The sequence below is a fragment of the Oryzias latipes genome, chromosome 17, assembly GCF_053564925.1.
Source record: "Oryzias latipes strain Hd-rR chromosome 17, Olatipes_Hd-rR_3.1".
Classification (NCBI taxonomy): Eukaryota; Metazoa; Chordata; class Actinopteri; order Beloniformes; family Adrianichthyidae; genus Oryzias; species Oryzias latipes.
In genome coordinates, this window is record NC_136253.1 from 5,768,907 (window position 1) to 5,789,182 (window position 20,276).

At 41.0% G+C, this 20,276-nt stretch overlaps 2 protein-coding genes across 3 annotated transcripts; both read left to right on the forward strand.

Moving 5' to 3' along the window:
- Positions 1–296: 296 nt before the first annotated feature.
- acadm (acyl-CoA dehydrogenase medium chain) lies at positions 297–7,350 on the forward strand. Of its 2 annotated transcripts, XM_023965112.2 has the most exons (12): positions 297–438; positions 2,085–2,196; positions 2,397–2,494; positions 2,616–2,685; positions 2,855–2,955; positions 3,303–3,383; positions 3,519–3,649; positions 3,809–3,917; positions 4,171–4,311; positions 5,962–6,057; positions 6,169–6,417; positions 6,500–7,350. In XM_023965112.2, the coding sequence occupies exons 1-12, from the start codon at positions 424–426 to the stop codon at positions 6,569–6,571; spliced, it is 1,275 nt and encodes a 424-aa protein (XP_023820880.1). In that variant the 5' UTR covers positions 297–423; the 3' UTR covers positions 6,572–7,350. The 2 variants fall into 2 exon arrangements, with proteins under 2 accessions (XP_023820880.1, XP_078791402.1); XM_078935276.1 differs by lacking the exon at positions 297–438 and having other exon boundaries at positions 2,052–2,196.
- An 830-nt stretch (positions 7,351–8,180) lies between these two features.
- On the forward strand, positions 8,181–13,528 carry rabggtb (Rab geranylgeranyltransferase subunit beta). The gene is made up of 9 exons (XM_004078601.5): positions 8,181–8,322; positions 8,623–8,730; positions 9,063–9,260; positions 9,430–9,535; positions 10,863–10,915; positions 11,001–11,111; positions 11,346–11,471; positions 12,605–12,754; positions 12,831–13,528. The coding sequence occupies exons 1-9, from the start codon at positions 8,320–8,322 to the stop codon at positions 12,969–12,971; spliced, it is 996 nt and encodes a 331-aa protein (XP_004078649.1). The 5' UTR covers positions 8,181–8,319; the 3' UTR covers positions 12,972–13,528.
- Positions 13,529–20,276: the final 6,748 nt, after the last annotated feature.

Below are 20,276 nucleotides of genomic sequence, written 5' to 3' on the forward strand. Positions count from 1 at the left end.
CCTGTACTTTTTCTACTTTTCTATTCTTGGCATAATTGAATACAATTGTCACAAATTGTTAACCTCAACTGTTTTTCCCCCAATAAAAATAAAATAAAAATAAAAATAAAAACCTTTCAAAATAAAAGCACGGTGTTAGAATCCTGTAATTCCTAAATTTGCGACTCTCTGCTTCACTAAAGCACGACATTTATTGTTTTATTCCGTCGCAAAATGATAAAGTGGGGACATTAACCTGCTCTGAGCTCTGGAGCTGAAGGTGGTTGGATAGGTGAAGAATTGGGATAAAGGGCATCGCGTCAAAGCCAAGGTGTGTCACGTGACCTATATCCCGGCTGTGATTGGCAGAGGCGGTGATCACACTGAAAGTAGAGCAGAGGTAGCGACGACTCTGGTTTGTGTCTGCTGCAGCTCATCAGGAAAATGCTTCTCAGTAAGGTGGGTTCTTCACTTTTAAGGCTTCCTTTATACAAGTTCGACGTAAATGGAGCCTTTCTCTTGCGGATATCCTACAGACGGACTTTTCTTATTTATTTCTACGTAAGGTGACAAACTTAGTTGTTACGTCACATGCTAACGCTGTTAGCTAGCAAAAGGTAACGATATCGACCAAAACAACAAACATCTTGTTGCTATTTGAATTTAGTGCACGATGTGACGTTTAACTTTTATTTGTGGGCTAGAAAAGTGTTTCAACTAGGAAGGTGGCTATTCAACTTTTTAAAATTGTGTTTTTATTATTATTTAATCATGAGCTAGCTACCTCCTGCCGACCCCAACATTTCACTTCAGTGACAATATTTATATTAGCATAAATGAGTTTAGCCAAACATTCCTTTTATCTACAGTATGTGTGTTTGAATGTGAAGAATTCTCTCTGTCAATGTGAACTTCATTACAGAATATTTAAATGTGTTGTTGTTGTGTTTGGGTTAGAGCTACTTAAGAATCGTATACTGACCTCTCTAGTCAGAGCCTTTTATATGAACATCAGACTCATCTTTAAATCTACTGATATTTTATCTTTAATGTTGTGTTCCTTACATTAAATGCTGGTTAACCACTTATTTTCTTTATACATCAAACTGTTTATTTTAGGCATCCATCCAAAACTGAGCAAACGTTTGAAAAAATAAAAACGAGGACATGTTCTGCAGGTTATGTAATACAGGAGTGACCATGACTGGAGCTGCTTCACGTAGAAATCATTTTTTCAGGAAAAGTTAACTAAAAATCCACCCCAAAAATCTAAAAATAACTCTTAGAGCAGTACTGATTCTGGTCTTTGCAGATTAGGGGGAGACCCATGCCAGTATGCATGGGGGGGGGGGGGGGGGGGGGGGGGGGGGGGGTTACATTTAAAGTGCAGACTGCAGGGTTTTAATGGCATTATAGGGTAAAGATTGCAGACGATGCTGTACCTTTAGTTAGCTGTCACGTCTTCAGGACATTAAGGACTGGTTGGCCCAATGCTTTTTGAGTTTTAATCAAAGAAAACTGAAGTTTTAGTTTTTGGACCATTGTGGTGAAGACAGTCCTGAGTCAGAAAGCAAAACTCCCGTCATGGGACTGGGTCATGACTGAAAGGAGGTCCCAGATACAAGCTTCCTCCTTAGGGTGGCTAGGCGCTCCCTTAGAGATGGGGTTCACCCAAAGAGAGCTTGGACTACAGCCGCTGCTCCTCCATATCTAGAGGAGCCAGATGAGGTGGCTCTTGCATCTGGTCTGGAGGCCTCCTGGACGCCTCACTAGAGAGGTGTTACGGGTGTTTCTCACTGGACGTAGGCCTCGGGGAAGACCCAGGACATACTGGAGAGACTACGTCTGTCAGCTGGCCGGGAAACGCCCCAGAGGAGCTGGAGCAAGTGGCCAAGGAGACGGAGGTCTGGGAATCTTTGCTTAGACTGCTGCCCCCGTGACTTGGTCCTGGATGAGCGGAAGAAGGATGGATGGATATGTCCTTACTAGATGAATGCCACAAAAAGTTGTTACTAAAACACCATTTTACATTTAAAGTTGATCTCTTGAATGTAAAACTGAAAGACTTGAAGGTGACTTTAGCAATGATGTCTTGTGTCTTGAAGGTCTTCAGAGCTGGTCTACAGTCTGGGATCCGTCTGCAGAGTTCCAGCGCTGCTACAGCCAAAGCAGCAGCAGCCTCCAGCAGCAATGCAGGATCTCTTGGGTTTTCTTTTGGTAAGTTGGCTTTAGAACATAATGTAAAACTAAAAGGTGGCAGTAAAAAACAATGCCTCCTATGCTACTAGCCATGTATTGATTTTGAATAATAGCTGAGCTTAGTGGCTGTTGGGTTCAGTTTTATCGGCATTTGGAGCGGATCAAGTCATTGTAATGCGACTGTACTGAAGCATTTCTCGCCTTGATTCCTCCTTCAGAGCTGACGGATCAGCAGAAAGAGTTCCAGCAGCTGGCCAGAAAGTTTGCACGTGAGGAGATGATCCCTGTTGCAGCTGCTTATGACAGAAGCGGTGAAGTGAGTTAAGAAAAGATGAGACTGAAAACTATATGCCCAAATTCAGTTTAACATGCTAATTTGGTAAATGCTGAACAGTTGATATTTAATGTATTGGGTGTAATTCTGGATGTTTTTGCAGTATCCATTCCCTATCATCAAGAAAGCTTGGGAGCTTGGACTCATCAATGGTCACATTCCACAGGAATACGGTACTCCTCCTGTTTTTGTTAACTACCCAACCCATGTAGTCATGAAGTAATGATGTGAGGGACATTTAACTGTAAAACAAAAGTAAAAACAAAAGATTTAATCTAATCAGCATTTGAGGTCCAGATGAAAGCTCTCTGATAGAAGCTGTTGTGTGTCCTTCATTGTCAGGTGGAATGGGCTTATCCATCTTTGACAGCTGCCTCATCACAGAGGAGCTGGCTTACGCCTGCACAGGGATGCAGACTGCTATGGAGGCCAATTCTCTGGGAGTACGTCTGTCTTGTTTTAGAACATTTTCTCTACCGTTCGTTTGGCTGTAACTTTGATTCCTGCTCAGTCAAACAGATATTTTACTTCACTGTCGTTTGAAGGGAACTTGTCTTGCAACAGTGGCCAAATACAACTAAAAACTACTTCATTTCAGTTTTACCTGTAAAAAGTAGGTCCTCTGGACCCAGACGCCTGCTTTTTCTCATTGTTCTTGTAGGAATGAAAGAAACAAACTTTACCCTACCCACATGGATGTGTGATCCAGGCTCTTGGCTATATTTTATGTCTGGGCTCAAAACACGTTTAATTCCCTCAAAGTTAACCCGCTGTTTGTCCTGTCTCTCAGCAAATGCCCGTCATTATTGCTGGCAATGACGCACAAAAAAAGAAATATCTTGGGAGGATGACGGAGGAGCCTCTAATGTGTGTAAGTCTTTGTCACTTTGACTCAAGGCTGCAATGAACTTTGACCATTGACGACACATGTGTGTTTTTGAATACATTTTTTTACATTTCTGACTGTCCGGCTGAAACCGGCTTTCCTTCTGTTCCCGCCTTCCAGGCGTACTGCGTCACGGAGCCTGGAGCGGGCTCTGATGTGGCTAACATCAAGACCCGAGCTGTGAGGGTGGGTGACGACTACGTCGTTAACGGCCAAAAGATGTGGATCACCAATGGAGGGAAAGCCAACTGGTGCGTTTTCCTACTGCTACTGTTGGCTTGAGAGCTCATGCACACAAAGAGACAGAGCTTTACGCTGCTTCAACAGAAAAGATGGAGCATAGCATTTACTTTTATTCTTTAGAATTTCCACTTTAGAGGACTTGAAGTTTTTTTTTGTTTTTTCTCCAGGTACTTCCTCCTGGCCCGCACAAACCTAGATCCCAAATGTCCAGCAGGTAAAGCTTTTACTGGTTTCATCGTAGATGCAGACACTCCAGGAATTCAAGTTGGAAGGAAGGTGAGGAGATATTGATATGTAAATGTTACAGGAATTCTGTTCTACATGGAAGCTTTCAGTGAGAACTAGAGAAACATACCATCCTTTGAGTTTATTATCAGATAAAATGAACTAAATGTCTCCATTTGCAGCTAGAACTGAATGTTCTACCTGTGTGCTGAGATTTAGATTTACTTCCTGGGTTTTATGCAAATTCCGTCTAATATTTGATCAGTTTTATGATGTTTGCTGCGTGTTTGCTGTCTGCCTGCAGGAGATGAACATGGGCCAGAGGTGCTCTGACACCAGAGGCATCACCTTTGAGGATGTGAGGATCCCAAAGGAGAACGTTCTGATCACAGAAGGAGCTGGCTTCAAAATCGCCATGGGGGCCTTTGACAACACCCGGCCACCAGTGAGTTCTGTGAACCAACTCAAAGTTTCTTCTTTCCACCTCATTTAAATTGCATCGTGACATCTTTGCGTATTTAATCTGCCACGTTTTTAAATGGAAGGAAATCAATACTTGTGTTAAAACCACTTCAAAATAAAAGACTTGAAGTTCTGAAATCACAGAAAACATACTGAGAGGTCATCTTAATCTTGAGTTAGTCTGCGCATTATTTAAATGTAGATTTCATATCTACAGATAAGCAAACCATCATCTAAAGCAATGTTTTTCAACCGGTGTGCCGCGGCAAAATAGTGTGCCATGGGAGATGGTCAAGTGTGCAGTGGGACATTGCCCTCATAACTGATTCAACAACATTAAGCATCTCCAGGATATCAGCTCTTTGTTCTTCCAAACAGGCCCTGATAAAACACTGAGTAGTTAGGAATATGAAAGATCATAAAATACTTTTTTCTTTGTGTTTATTTGATTCTATTAAAGACATTTTGATAAGAATAACGGGATACCGCGATTTAGCTGCAGCTTCAGCTGTATTTTGGAAAAGTCCCGCCCCTGTAACTGTCTCCACCAATCATTCTTGGAGACTTGATCACATGTCATCAGTCTGACCAATCAGAAGTGGTTAAAGTCTTCACTTCCTTGTTCTGATTCTGTTGATAAAGTCCCTCAGTTCCAACAAAAATAGCAGCTAAAGCTCGTCTTTAGCAGTGTAGCTTTCCGTGGGATCCAGTGTCAGACCGTGAAAAAGGTGAACAAAACCATGAAGCTCAGAGACGCTAGTCTGTCTGCATTTGGCGGCTGTTTGCACTACATTTCCCATGATGCATTGTGTTAGCAATTTCAGTGCACAATAAGTCTTTCCTTAAATGTCTTGAAACCAAAACGAACACGCATCAAACAGTTTTGAAATCTTCTAACTAAACTTTTACCACATCTATCAGAAAAAAAAAGCTGCAGCTTCCAGCTTTTTCTGCCACAATTATCATAAAAATACATGTGAGATTGCGGAGGGACTGTAGATCAATACAGACTGAGTTTCTCCTTTTTTTTTTTTAAATTTTGGATGCTGGTGTGCCGCGGTATTTTTGTCAAGGTTAAATTGTGCCATGGCTCAAAAAAGGTTGAAAAACACTGATCTAAAGCCACAGCTTAAACACAGAGAATTCTGTTTTTACCATAAAATCTTTTTTGTTGATCATTTTGTCACAAGGATAATTGCAGTTTGAGGGTGTCTTTAGTTTGGGAATTGTCTTATTTACTTGGTAAATAAAGATTAAGTAAATAAATAAATGATATACTTTGATGCAATTTCCAACACTGACTCCATGTAAAAAGTCAAAACTTAGACCAACCTAGCATGATAGCAGGCGTTAATGTAGCTCAGACTGTTCCGACCTTTCACCTCCGTTTTTAGGGTAGTTTTGATCAACAAAAGTAGTTGGAGTTTTCCCTCCAACACAACTAGATCCTGCTTCAACCAACCTAACGTGAATCATTTATCCTCAAGTTAAAAGGATTATGGAGTCAGACTGTAGGGAAGAAAGAGAGATGTTCTTCACTTAAAAGGGCATTTTGGTTCCCACGTTCAGTCCAAATTGAAGCATGATTACAGTTTTCCCTGAAAGTCGGATCAAAAGTGTCTGAATCCACCAGGTGGCAGCAGGAGCAACGGGCCTGGCTCAGAGGGCTCTGGATGAAGCCACCAACTACGCTCTGGAGAGGAAGACCTTTGGCAAAGCTATTGCTGAGGTTAGTTGCCCCCAAATGGAAGCTTTAAACACTTTTTTGTGTTGTTAAAACAAAATACTCGTAAGTTATCTGACAAGTAGAGGATCTTTAAGCTGTGCTTGGGTTTCCCAGCATCAGGCTGTGTCGTTTATCCTGGCTGAGATGGCCATGAAGGTGGAACTGGCCAGGATGGCTTACCAGCGCTCCGCGTGGGAGGTGGACCAGGGCCGCCGAAACACGTACTACGCCTCCATCGCCAAGGCCTTTGCCGGAGACATCGCCAACCAGGTGGCCACGGATGCCGTCCAAGTTTTTGGAGGCAACGGCTTCAACAGTGAATACCCAGTGGAGAAGCTGATGAGGGATGCAAAGATCTACCAGGTTACTCTGCCTGTTGTCTGACGTCACTATCAGGAGGAATTTTGTGGTCAGATTTTTAATGGTTTTGCTTTTTTCTTCGCAGATCTATGAAGGCACGGCTCAGATCCAAAGGCTGATCATTTCCAGAGAGCACTTTGGAAAATATAAGAAATGAGCCCACAGGTCCATGTGCTCCTCTCTGCTTTTCTGTGCACAATCTTACTGTTCAGACTGTAAACGTCAGGACGCAGCTCAGTGGTTTGCCTTGACGTCGATTCATGCGTTGTTTGGTCAACGTAACACAGCTCTTGAATCCACGCTAACTTAGTTTCTGTCCTGTAAGGATTTTGTCTTTTCCCGTCCAGTAGATCTCAGCAGGTCGCAGTCCCTGCAGAGGAACAGAAAAGTGTTCCTGTCAATCACAGAAGGAAAAACCTGCTTCAAAGATTGTTTGCATGTCGAATCCCACACTAAGCTAAGAGAGCTAAAAGTATCAAAGTTTGCAGTGAACATCTGTTGTGTAGATTTTAAACGAGGCATTACTTCAGACTGTATCTTTTCATCTTTACTGCAGTAAAATCTCGAATAACTAACCCTGTTTTCCCTCATTCTGGACTCATTTTAAATGTTGATTTTGTAAAATAACCGTTAAGGTGAATCCTGCTTTCACTAGAATGTGTAGAGAGCTGCTCATCTCTTCCAGCTGGTGCCTAAAAAGATTTTCTGCTCGATTTTATTATTAATGCCAAGAAATGTTGAGCTGAAAAGCAACATTTTTGTACTTCTGTACTGCAGATTTTAAGGCTGGAAGTGTTGGAGGAAGTGCGGCATGTTGGCTCTCTGTAAAGCAATTTATTATCATTCAGTTTGTGCCTCTTTTTATTTAAATTTTTTCATCCATTCGTCAACACAATGGTTTAAATAAGAACAATGAATTAAAGAAATGAAACTGTTTCTGGTGTTTGTTGTACTACATATACGTATTTTTAACTTTGAATGAAAAATGTCTTACAGTAAAAGGGCAGATTTAAAGTCATGATTGTGTTATTTTTATTTTGTATTCCTATGTCCTGTTTACCACCCTGCCAAATGGTTAGAGGCTGGGAGCCTTATGGTGATGGGACTGTAATTAAAAGAAAAATAATATTTTAGTTGAAAATGACAAAAGATAATCGTGGAAATGTTTGTCGCTCAAGACAGGAGCCCCTATGTCAAACGGAGGCCAATTTTCCTGGAAATATGGAGACCACTTGTAGCTTTTTATGTTTAATCTTTTTATTAATATATTACTATTTCCTAACACTCCCATTTTCAAAAGAACACCTATAACCCTTGTGCCATCTTGGATGATCCCCCCCCCCCCTTACATTGATGGGTTCTCCCTACCATGATAAAGGTGGAAAGATTTCATGTAATCCATGGACACCATGGATCGGCACCACAAATCATTGAAGAAAAAAGGTTCAGAGCACTGTCTAGTGGGTCTAGATGACCCAACTCACGATGTAAAAGTGCCTAGGATAGCACAAGGGATAAGAAAGGTTTAAAAAAATATTTGGACAGCATTTTGCAGTCACCTTTATGTGAGAATTTCAATGAAAACACTGTTTTCCACGCGGTTTTATGTCAACATCAAGAAAAACCAGATCAAATGTTTGTAGAAATCTTTGTAGCTTAAACGTTGTTTCACCTACAATTCAAACTAATAGTGAATTCTCAATTGGTAAATTATTAGTTGAAAAAACTTTAAACGTAACTTCCCCAATAAAGATGGACAAAAAAAGGGGGAAAAAATGGTCACAGTTGTTAAACCACAGATGACCAGAGGGGGCAGTATAGCTCCAACCACTAGAGGGAGTTTATGGTGAAACGAAGAAGAAGAAGAGACGACGGAAGTTTCTCCTGGCAGGATATAATGTCAGAATGGTAATCTGACATTTTTTCTAAAGCTGCAGAGGCTTTTTGCATTATTATTCCATAATCAGTGCACAATCCTAAGGACGCGTATTTTATACTAAATTAAACACTACAATTATAGTTATTACGTAAAAAGCAGTTAGTTGAGAAGATGTTAGCTTTAGCGATAGCATCTAGCAACCTAAATAAGCTGTTTAGAGATCTACGTTCATCTGTTAATTAATGTTCACAAAACAAGTTTCTTTTGACGTTGAATGGCAGAGTGATGTGTTTCTTTGTCTAACTTGTCTCGTGACTGGCTCTGGTCAGGGAACTCAAATCAAAGACGTCATTCTGAAGCCGGACGCTCCCAGCTCGCTGCTGCTGGACAAACATGCAGACTACATCGCTGCCTACGGCTCCAAGAAGGACGACTATGTAAGTCAAGCTGCTGCGATCTAAGGCAGAACATCAGCTGGACCAGCAGTTTACAGACATATTTAAAAGTTGTGAGAATGTTGTGTGTCTGATATATTTATTTAACCGGATGTGACTTACGTCATCAAACACCAGTGGCTAGAAAACCATTTCCCCAAAAGATGAGGGAAAAACTGATGAACAACTGTAAACAAATGATGAGACCTTTTGCTTCTGATCAATAGTCTTAAAAACAAAGATTTAGCTTGGATTCAATTGGTGCAAATAGTTTCCACGTGTCAGTATCTCCAGTGTATTTGCTGCTGACGTGACGGTGTGTCGTGTGTTCTCAGGAGTACACCCTGTCGGAGTACCTCAGGATGAGCGGGATCTACTGGGGCTTGACGGTGATGGACTTGATGGGCCAGCTGGACAGAATGAACCTGCAGGAAATCATAGATTTTATCAAAGCCTGCCAGCACGACTGCGGAGGCTTCAGCGCCAGCATCGGACACGACCCTCACCTGCTCTACACCCTCAGCGCTGTCCAGGTGACAAGCTCAGAAATCATTGAGTCTCTTAAGTTGGCTTTACTCTACAAACTCATTTGGCCACACAAAATGTAATTGATAACACAAAGAAATACAAAGTTAAGCATCTTTACTTCTCTCTACTGAATCCTTCAGTATAAATGCTTTAAATGTCAAATCCCTCCTTTAGATCTTATGCCTTTATGACAGCCTGCATGCCATCGATGTGGACAAAGTCGTGGAATATGTGAAGGGGCTTCAGCAGGAAGACGGCTCTTTTGCAGGAGACAAATGGGGTGAGAAAACTTTGTTTTTGTCCATTTACATGTGTTTTTTATACATTACTTTAAAGTGGGGCTGCACGGTGGCGCAGTGGTTAGCGCTCGTGCCTCACAGCAAGAAGGCCCTTGGTTCAAGTCCCGGCTGGGCGACCTGAAACAGAACATCAATGGGGGTCCTTTCTGTGTGGAGTTTGCATGTTCTCCCCGTACATGCGTGGGTTCTCTCCAGGGTCTCCGGCTTCCTCCGTCTAAAAACATGTGCTTCATAGCTTAATTGGTCCATCCAAATTGTCCATAGGTGTGAATGTGAGAGTGCATGGGTGTGTGATTATGTGTGACCCTGCGACAGACTGGTGACCTGTCCAGGGTGTCCCCTTCCCTCGCCCATAAGTGGCCGGGATAGGCTCCAGCAGCCCCGTGACCCCAAAAGGGATAAACAAAAGAAAATGAATGAATGAACTTTAAAGTGGAACAATGCAAATGTCACATCTTGTAATAAGTAAAAGACACACAGGTCACACATCATTTTATTCCAGTTTTATGAGTTATTACTGATTACATCACAGAGTAAGATGTAAGAAACATTAAAACACTGAAATTCAAAGCTTCATGCTGCTTAATTGTTAAAAAAAGGCTGATCATGAACAGATGCTCCAAGATCGTCATAGAAGGAATGTTTCAGAGGACACAACAGTCCAAAAACTTCATGTACAGCTGAACCAGAGCACGTCTAGCACAAATGGTTTCACAGAAATTAAAAACAAAATAAATAAAAACAGCAGAAATGGATGAAAGTGTTGGTATGCTATTCAATATCTTATTTATTTAAATAACTAATACATGCTACCTTAGTTTATAGAATTAAATCAAGTTTAGTGAAAAATTTAAAGAAAAAACCCACACAAAAAAACTTAAATCTTTTTATAGAGAGAAGAAAAAACTGATAAAACTTCACCCGTCAGAGTTTCTTTTTTTCACGGTTCTATCTGCTTGGAGGTAATTGAGTTTGTGCAAATGCCCCCTAGGCGTGGAAGTCTTATAGGAGCACAGATCTCGAGGTTTCCAGACGTTTGGCTCTTTAGTTTTTATCAGAAATTCTTCTTGGTAGAAACGTTATAAAAAGGAGGACTTTAGGATGTGTTTGATGCCGATCATCTCTGTAAAGTTTCTTTTTTCTCATTGAAGTCTGAAACACTTGAAACTGTTTTTAAGCTGCTTTTCTGCCCACAGTTTAGCCAAAAAAGTGACGTTTCAGGGTCATTTTGTTATTAACATTAAAAACAGACGTCTTAATTGTTCACTATAATGAGAATTTCTCTCTTTCTTTGTTTTGTGTTTACAGGAGAAATAGACACCCGGTTTTCTTTCTGTGCTGTTGCCACACTTGCATTACTGGTATGTTTTTTATTTGTTCACAGTTTTTCATCCCAAAGCCCACCAATCTCTAAACTGCCTTTCACACTAATGCTGTTCTTTGAAGGGAAAGATGGAGATGATAAATGTTGACAGAGCTGTGGAGTTCGTCTTATCCTGCATGAACTTTGACGGCGGTTTTGGCTGCAGACCTGGTTCAGAGTCTCACGCTGGGCAGGTGAGGAACTAAAGAGTCATTTCTCTATGAAATAATAAGCAAAGCCTCACTTTTTAGTCCAAATAAAATACCAAATCAGGCCTTCTTCCACCACCTCACGTCATAACTCAGAGGTCTGATTAAGAAGCGGAGGCGTTCTCAGGAGGAAAAGTTTTCATGCTGGACTGTTATGTGTTTCTCTTCAAGCCTCAGTTGTGTTTCAAAAGTCTAAACCTGTTCTGGTTCTGGTCTCAGATCTACTGCTGCACCGGGTTCTTGTCTCTCACCGGCCAGCTGCACCAGCTGAACGCAGACCTGCTGGGCTGGTGGCTCTGCGAACGCCAGCTGCCGTCTGGAGGCCTCAACGGAAGGCCTGAGAAGGTTTGACAGCTTCTAACATGAAATCACAAATCTTTTTAGTTTCCTCGTGAACCAAACCTTAGTGCTGTTGAAGAAGATCATTGAACTCTTTTTCCCATGAGGACCAGCCCTCAGAAACCTGCCGGCGTTCTGAAAAATGTGTTTGTGTACACATTTCCTGTCATTCCCCTTTTTCCCTAAAAAGGAAAGTGAAGTGTGGTGGATCACAGAACACGTTTCTGCTGTTTGTCTGTGACACTGATGTCACCATGGGTTCCATGGGTTCCTATGAATTAAGTGAGAAAGAAACAGAACATGTGGTACTTGCTGTAACAACATTTCTGGGTTGGCTTCAAATATCAGCCCCTCCAGAATTTTCCGGGTCTTCCGATCAACTGCCTCCGACTCGGTCCAGCTGCTCTCATTTTGAACAAGTTTCACCATCAAAATTTCACAATTTACTGTGTGTGGGTTTAAAGAAATCTAGAGTCCAGGTTTTGGGGGTGAAATGAGCACATTTAATGTTATCGGACAGAAAGGAAAAGGTTTTCAAAGCATCACTGAGTCAGCTTTTTATTCTTTAGTTAAAATGTAACGTTTTAACGAAAAGATAATGTTTTTGTGTGAAGTTTGCTAAGCATGCTGCTGTTATTCCATTGTTCAGGTTTGACAAACACTCTTGAACAAACAAGGACAAAAAAAGATATCATTGTAAAGAAATCCCTGATGAAGAAGGACTTTCATCAGTGTGGAGCATTTCCTGTGACGGTGCATAAAGCTGCCCTTGGAAAATAAAACAGCTTTAGAATTTGTGTGCCATCCCTTTAGTTTGAAAAGTGTAGCAACTTTGATCACAACTTTGAAGGCAAAAACTAGCGGCGGCTTCAGGATTTTTGTGCTGCAATAATCACTGAAATAGCTGTGAGATCCTGAATTTTGTGATGTTGTGGTTTGAGTGGAAGACAGAGAAGAAGAACAGAGATTCCTCAAACACTCGCATTCTGTGGAGGAAAGAGATGAAGGCCTTTTGCCGCTTTAAGGCCAAACATCAAGTTTGCTCGCCGTTTTTTTCTTTTTCTTTTATGTACTACTGGCAGACGGCTGAAGCTGTGAATGTTTTGCACTCCTGGTCTCAAAGCCATCTGTCTTTGCAGCTTCCAGATGTCTGCTACTCCTGGTGGGTTTTGGCATCTCTGAAAATCATCGGTAGGATCCACTGGATCGACAAGTCCAGACTACGCCAGTTTATTCTGGCCTGTCAGGATGAGGAGACGGGAGGTTTTGCTGACAGACCAGGAGACATGGTGAGCTATCACACACATAAGAAGAAGAAGAAGCTATCCGACATGTCTGGACCTCCGTGGTTCTGTTTTTTTGAAGGTGGACCCTTTCCATACTCTGTTCGGGGTGGCTGGACTCTCCCTCCTGGGCGAGGAACAGGTCAAAGCGGTAAATCCGGTGTTGTGCATGCCAGAGGACGTGTTACAGAGGATCGGCCTGCAGCCGGACCTCCTCAGCTAGCCTCCAGATGCTCGGCATGTGTACGTGATGCTCCTCCGACCTCCACGCCTGGACAATGGAAGCAGAGACAGAAGCACGTTTCTCAGCCAGAGTTGAGTTCATTCATTGAACAAACGAGGAAAGTTTCCGTCATTCAACATTCCTGAAGCTCTCCACTGGATCAGTCCTGGAACATCTCTTGTCTCATTTCTGTCCTGTTTTTGTCCTTTTATCTCCGTAACAACTGCTGACCATCTGACATGTTGCTGTGGAAAAACCCCTGATACATTTAGTGAGGAAACGTTTCAGGAGAGGGCGACAAATCTATCATTTTTGATGTTTTAGAAGCTGAGACTGCCTCTCTCTGTTGTCTCATGTTTCTGCCTTCATGCTCCTGCAGCTGTGTTCATGGGCTTCAAAGCTGCAAAGACTGTTTCATGTCACTCAGCTTCAGAGAGTGTCGGCCGGCCTCAGAAGGCTCCGTTTTGATGCCACCTTGAATGTCTTCTCCACACTTCCAGCCACTATATTTATTAAAATGTGTCACTCTGTGAGCGTCTGAACGAAGCTCCAGGAAACTCTGTGCTCGGTCACTTTCTGCTCTTTATCTTGTGTGGGGAAGTTTTCAACCGTCTCCTCTCTGCCGTCACATTCAGGCTAAAACGATTCTACTTAATACAAGGAAAAGAAAACATGTTTTATCAGTAAGATTTTCTAAATCTAATAAGAGCTTTTCAAAACTTGAATTCAAATTTGATGAATAAGACAAATGCTCAATTACAGCCTCAATAAGTTTATGCTCTGTGTTAAAACACTTTAAATATTTTCAACTTTGACCTTCAGCAAATCAATGACCAGTGAAAACCCTTCAAACCTAAGTAATGATGTTTTTGTGTGTTTTATCCTCCTAATTATAATTATTTTGTTTTGGGAAACTCAGCCATCATGAATCATTGACATTTAGGAAGAGATTCACTCTTCAAGGACAGTTTCAGGAATCTAAATTCCATAAGTTCTATTTTTATGAAGAGATTATTCATTTAATTTGAAAGAGTTTTTTACCCCATAAATCTTTTGAGTTATTAGAAAAAAACAAAACATGCAGTTGAGCCATAAAACTGTAAATGTTCTTTTCTAAAAGCCTCATATTTACGCAGTAACCTTAAACCCAAACTCAACGTCAAACATTTTGTAGAAAAGCAGAAACATTTTTTGACATTTGGCTACCTTGTCAATGAATATCAGAATTCTGGTAAACGTGGTTAAAAGCCGTCTTCTAAATATGATTCTTTATTTGTCATTTGATGATGGATCATAATTGTATTTACAGCTAAACCTTCGCTCTGTTTCTCCTCTTCTTCAGTTCACCTAAGATCTGCACGAGCGAACATTTTAGAAAAAGAAATAAATAAAAATAAAAAAACCTCTAAGAAGTCAGAAATCAAACGTTAATTTCATGTAGATTTACCACAAGCTAGGAAGGGATTGGACAGAATAACGCTGTGAAGTCAATCATAAATAGTGCGAGTTATAAATATTTTTTTTTTCATCAAAATGCAGAATAACTGTAGCTTTTAGCCAATGCTCCCTTTCTATGTAAGATTCCCCTGCAGGATGTGCTGCTGGCAGACGCTGAACCACAGACCCGCTGCCGTCTGCAGACTGACAAATCTCTGTGGAGGTGATCCGTCCAGCACACAGGTGTGGCGTGTGCAGACTCCGCCCACGCAGAAGGATCACCATCCAGGTGTGGTCACATCAGTGGGGGTGCAGTAGCGCCATCTTCCAGGTCAAATTCCTCCATTAAGTGACAGAAGAACATCTGTGAGAACTAAACAGGAAGTTTAAATTCATTTTTATTGGACTGGACCTTAATTTACTGTCTGAGAGCTTTGAGAACTTCTCTGCAGCAGAGGTTCACCAAGCTCCTCCACGGACCTTTGTAACCCTTGTGCTGTCCTAGGCACGTTAACTTTGGGAGTTGGGTCATCTAGACCCACCAAACAGTGCTCTGAACCTTTTTTCTTCAATGATTTGTGATCTTCACTGGTGTCCATGGATTACATGAAATCTTTATCCACCTTTGTCATGGTAGGGAGAACATGTCAAAGTAAGGATGGGGTCATCTAAGATAGCACAAGGGTTAAGTTTCAGCTCTTGGAACGATGCAAACAAGAACTGAAGTGTAGTATTTATATTTTCAGCTTGCTCTTTACCAAAATGCTAAAGAGGTGGATTTTGCTGTTAGTCAAATCTCAGTAACATGTCAGGAAGATGACCTCACCCTGCTGCTTTTTTTGGTCCCGTACTGAGGCAGATGCACATAAACGGAGGAGACTGTTCCGTCTCTTGGCTTAGCGGTGGCCGTGTTTCTGGAAGAGACTGTCACAGCTGCAGCAGCAGAGAGTCATTACGCAGCTGCATGAAGATGGATGCACTCGGTCTGAGTAATTAGAGGCAGGCTTTTTTCTCCCACCATGAAGATGAGGGCCTCCCTCTCTAGCATCCCTAGCAGGTAAATGGGGCTTTTACCCCCAACAGTTTCTCCCCACTTTCGTAAAGTGTCAATAGTGTCTGTGGAACACCATTCACTCCACACCGATTGCTGTACGGTGAGGAAGTCAAGCGCAGCAGTCTTGGATCTTCTGATGCACTTTCACTTCTGAACCAAAATCCTGCATAGGAATGTTCCTATGAGGATTATAATGGCGTGTTGTATACGTTGTTTTTCAGATTAGGGCTCAAGGCTCTCAGGAGCACGGAGAGCGGCAGACCAAGCCTAGCCAGGGAACAGCCGCCCACTGTACCAGGGACACTGCACAGCTTTATGCAATCACTGCTTCTTTTTGTTCTTTTTTTAACAGTCAGACTTTGTTAATTACCTCAAACTGTGAGTTTTTTCCATTTTTGGTTGGTTCTTTGGTTTTTCTTTGCCGTTTTTGTGCATTTATTTCAGTCTTTTTTTGTTTAGAACTTGGAATTTGTACTTTCTTTTTTATATTTTCTTTCGTCTTCATCTCACAGCAGAGAGAGACTCTCTTCTCTAAAAAGACTCTTAAAATCTGTTAATGCTTCAACTTTTCTCACCATTTGTTTGCTTTCTCTCTTTTCTCCCCCCCCCCCCAGTATTTATAGTTTTTATTGTTTTTCCAGGGTGGTATAGTGGCTGATGCGCTCTTGCCTCACAGTGAGAAGGCCCTGGTTTGAATCCCAGCTGTTTCTTTCTGTGTGGCGTTTGTATCTTCTCCTCATGTATGTGTCGGTTTTTTCCTACATTTCAAAACCCCAATTCAAAGGTTCGCTGGTGTCTTTAAACTGGCCTTAGATTTGTGTGTGTGTGTGTGTGTGTGTGTGTGTGTGATCAGGGTGTACGTCCCCCCACCCACACCCAACAGTTTCTGGGCTGAATCCAGCAAGCCCACCACCCCAAACAGGATTAAGCGGCTTTAAAAAATGGATGGATGGATTTATTTGTAGAAAACTGTAAATTTCAGGTTTTATTTTAAATTCCAGGAGTTTTCCTCTTCTTGAAATGACACACGTACTTTTAGTGAAGTTGAATTTAGTTACTATTATCACTTAGCATGTCAGTAAACCCATTCTCAGAAAAATGAAGGAATAGAGCTGATCAGCGCTGCTGCCTGTAATGGCTGTGAGCGCCGAGCACGTTGAGTTTTCCAACACAACTCCTCCGTGGAGCTCTCAGTCCTGTGGTAGAGCAGAAAAGGAGACTTTCACAGAGTCTGCAGGTTTAAAAAAATAATTATTATTTAGCTGATTGAAAGCAACAACCTAACAGCCCCCATCCTCTGAGCAACAAGAAACCCCAACAGCAAAGAGACAGATGAAAATGTGGGAGAAAGGATGACAGAAAAAGAGGTTCAAACAGATGGATGGAGCTCAGCTTTGGATTCTTAGTCCTGTTTGCAGTAAGAAAAAAAAAAGCAACCATTTCCCTCAGAATGTCAGCGTTTTCCCCCTCTGTTCTCAGGTGGGTCGGTGAGGTTAATGGAGCATCATTACTGTATAATGTTCACATTGCACCAAAAAATTGGTTCCTCAAGAAATGATGTGCAGACATCATTTGTGTGGTAGAAGAACAACAGTGATGTTTGGCCTAAGCTGATGTAGTCCCCAGCAGCTCCATTACACACACTAAACCACTCAGACCTGTCACTGAGAAAACTCCGACAACATACAACATATATGTTCATCTACTGTAAAACCAACGACCCGCTGAAAAGGAAGCAAGAGAAAAATGAGATTTTATAGGTCAAGCTTTACTGTAGTGTGTCTTTTCGTGAAGTGACAGTTTTAAAGTTCATGAATGAACTCAATACTGGACATGCTCGCTGTTGGATTTACCTGGAAGGCTCAGACACCAGAGTTTATTTTTAAGAAAAAACTGTTATCTCCATAAAAATACAAAGTAAACATGTCTGTTGGAATTATTTTCATGATTTTTATTTTATTTTATTTTAATAAAAGTTCTATTTATTGTGTCCAACAACTCAGAAACTGACATGTGGCTGTACTTCCAGTTTTGATCCACAGGGGGCAGTAGAGCACCAGACTGGGTCAGATGTTGGAGTAAACTGTAAAACAGCGGCTCACACAGAAGTTACCCTGCCTCATGCTTTCTTTTCTATAATCTATAAATAATCTCTGCATCTAATTTCTAAATAGAAAAGACAAATGTTGGAAAAACTAAAAGGATTTCCTTCTTCTGATGCTTTTCAAGCTAAACAGTTTGAATTTCTGACTGAGATCTCTAGCTTTCCAAACTAGTCAAAGTGCAGCTTGAATCATTGAATGTAAACCTGCTGTGATTTATACAAAGGACAAGTGAAGCCCTTTTTACATGGAGTAGTGTGAAAGTTGGCAGTGAAACAGAAGCAGAGACAGATTCTGCGTTTGTTTCAGATCAGCTGGACATTTCAGCAGATTACAGGAGCTGGTAAATGCTTTGCATCACAGGGACTCCAGCTGACTGGAATTGAAGTAACATACAGATGAGAGTGTTTGCATTATGGATGAATACCAGCACCAAATCAAACAAAACTCCCAGCAGTCAGATAAGTCCAGCCAGAGTGGCTTTCAGGACTTAAATGAAGTTCAATCAAGAAGCGTTTTAGTCCTTAAAGTAATGAAAACATGCAGAAATCCCATCAGACCCCGTGGAAGCAGCTCTGTCTGTAGCTTTGATGGTGGCGGTGAATGATTGATTCCACACATAAAGAGAGAGTCAAACAGCAGCAGGTTTTTCTGGCTTTAGTTTTGTCTATTTTAATCTACAAAGAGCTGCAAAAAACAAAAAACAAAAACAAAACAAAGACCCATTTGATGAAAGAGAAGAAGCCCCAAAAAATAAATGTTTTTTTAATTCATAATTATCAATTTTAACCATTTTTTTAACTCACTCCAAATGAAGAGATTTGGGTTTTGTTAAGTTACGAAAATAGTAACAATTTATATCAGATATATTTGGACTTGATGCTGCCGATTCATAACATTTCAGGAGCTATTGTTTCTTGATCTCAACGACTTCAATCCTAAAACATGGAGGAGGGGATTCAGTCAAGGCTGCATGGGGGTGCAGGAACTCCGGTTTTCTCCCACAATCCAAAAATGTGCTTCATAGGTTCACAGATGACTCTAAATTCTCAGCTGTGGGGATAGGCTCCAGCAACCCCGTAACCGTAAGGTAAACCAAATAGTCCCAACTCAGTTTTCTAATCGGACGGCTAGATTTTCGTGGGATTCAGACTATGTTTTTTGTGGTTAGTGCTGGTTGTTTATCTGTTTTTCTGTGCATGTTTTAAAAGTTTGAAAGCTACCCAGCCCAGACTGGGAATCAGCAAAAGCCAGGCATCATTAGATGCTGCTTTATACCAAACACACATCCCAGACTGCTCATGTTTTCTTCATTTTGTTTACGCATTAAACAAAATCATTTTACACATTAATCCATTTGTCTAATCATGCAGATGTCAGTTCTGCAACCCAACACCTTTCATTTTTACTACTGTGTCCTCATTGCTGACGGATATTCACGTCACGTCAAGCACTTTTTACAGGAAGGGTCGGATTTTACTTATTGAGGACATAATTGTGATAGTTTTTTAATCTATGACATTTGTTTGGTCAATACTGGGGACTTAAAGATGTCCTCTGTAAATTTTAGATGTAGAGTTGATATTGTTTATTTGCCATTTGTAAGATCAATACGAGGTCAACGATGCCATGAAATGTTTAGGTTGACAAGAGCTCTTTGAGTTTGTTAGACTGAAACATATTTTCATACCAGATCATAGTTCATGGGAAGGCTGACACTTTCTGATGTTTACTTTAACTCCTATTATCATGGTTTATCTTTTATACAACTGTTAGACACTGTATTTTCTGTTTTGTGTTTAATGTATAAGGAAACTTTGCTGTTCCAAATGTGCAGACATTCGTCTGCACCCAGATGCAGCGTCTGGAAAACAAACCCCGCGCTCACATCAGCTCCCAGGAACTCAGGGTTGCAGAGATGCAGCTGTGGGAGGAAGCTCAATCTGTGTGTGTGTGTGTGTGTGTGTGTGTGTGAATTTCAAATGCACCTTCAGTGTGCAGATTGAATGTAGCCGTCACCTGTCACTCCTTGCTGTAAGTAAAACTCCAAAAGTCAAGGTAAAAGTTAAATTAGAAAAAAAAAGTTACTCTGTCTTATTAAAATTTATTTTGTATTTCTTGAACTTTTTACGAACTGACAGTGTTTTTTTTACAGTCAATTTTCATAAAAAGTTTCCTGACAAGAACCTTATGACTCAGTAAAGTAATCGCGAGGAACTCGTTGCATGCAATAGTACAAGCTTGCAAAAATACAGATAGAAACGTTCCAAATTAATAAATAAAATATGAAATACAATAAAATAAGAGCAGCAAATGGTTTCCAGTTCTTGCACCACACTGTGATACAGCCTGTCAGAAGGCTCTTCATGGTACAACAGTAGTTTATGAGGATGATGATGTTCATACCAAACTTCCTCAGGAAGTCTTTGTCAAACTTTCTTTTCCACAGTGTTTGCATGTAGAGTCCAGGAAAAATCCTCAGTGAGATGTACTCTGAGGAACTCGAGTACAATTTTTTCCACGTTTTTTCTCAGGTATCTGTTGGTAGAGCCGCATTCAAGCTGTGAAAAAACTCAAATTGGCAAAATAAATACTGGTTTTAGAAACAGCAGTGGAAACAGATAATAATGAAGGGAAGAATTGTTTCCAGGAGAGTTCCACCCGATCATCTTTTGATCCATTGTCCATGTCTGTGGTATTTTAGTCATGACT

Coding starts and splice junctions, on each gene's coding strand:
- acadm (XM_078935276.1), top strand. CDS start 2,064: ATGATGTCTTGTGTCTTGAAGGTCTTCAGAGCTGGTCTACAGTCTGGG. Junction 2,686..2,854: donor TCACATTCCACAGGAATACG/GTACTCCTCCTG, acceptor CTTCATTGTCAG/GTGGAATGGGCTTATCCATC. Junction 6,418..6,499: donor GGGATGCAAAGATCTACCAG/GTTACTCTGCCT, acceptor TTTTCTTCGCAG/ATCTATGAAGGCACGGCTCA.
- rabggtb (XM_004078601.5), top strand. Junction 11,112..11,345: donor CAGAGTCTCACGCTGGGCAG/GTGAGGAACTAA, acceptor TTCTGGTCTCAG/ATCTACTGCTGCACCGGGTT. Junction 12,755..12,830: donor CTGACAGACCAGGAGACATG/GTGAGCTATCAC, acceptor GTTTTTTTGAAG/GTGGACCCTTTCCATACTCT.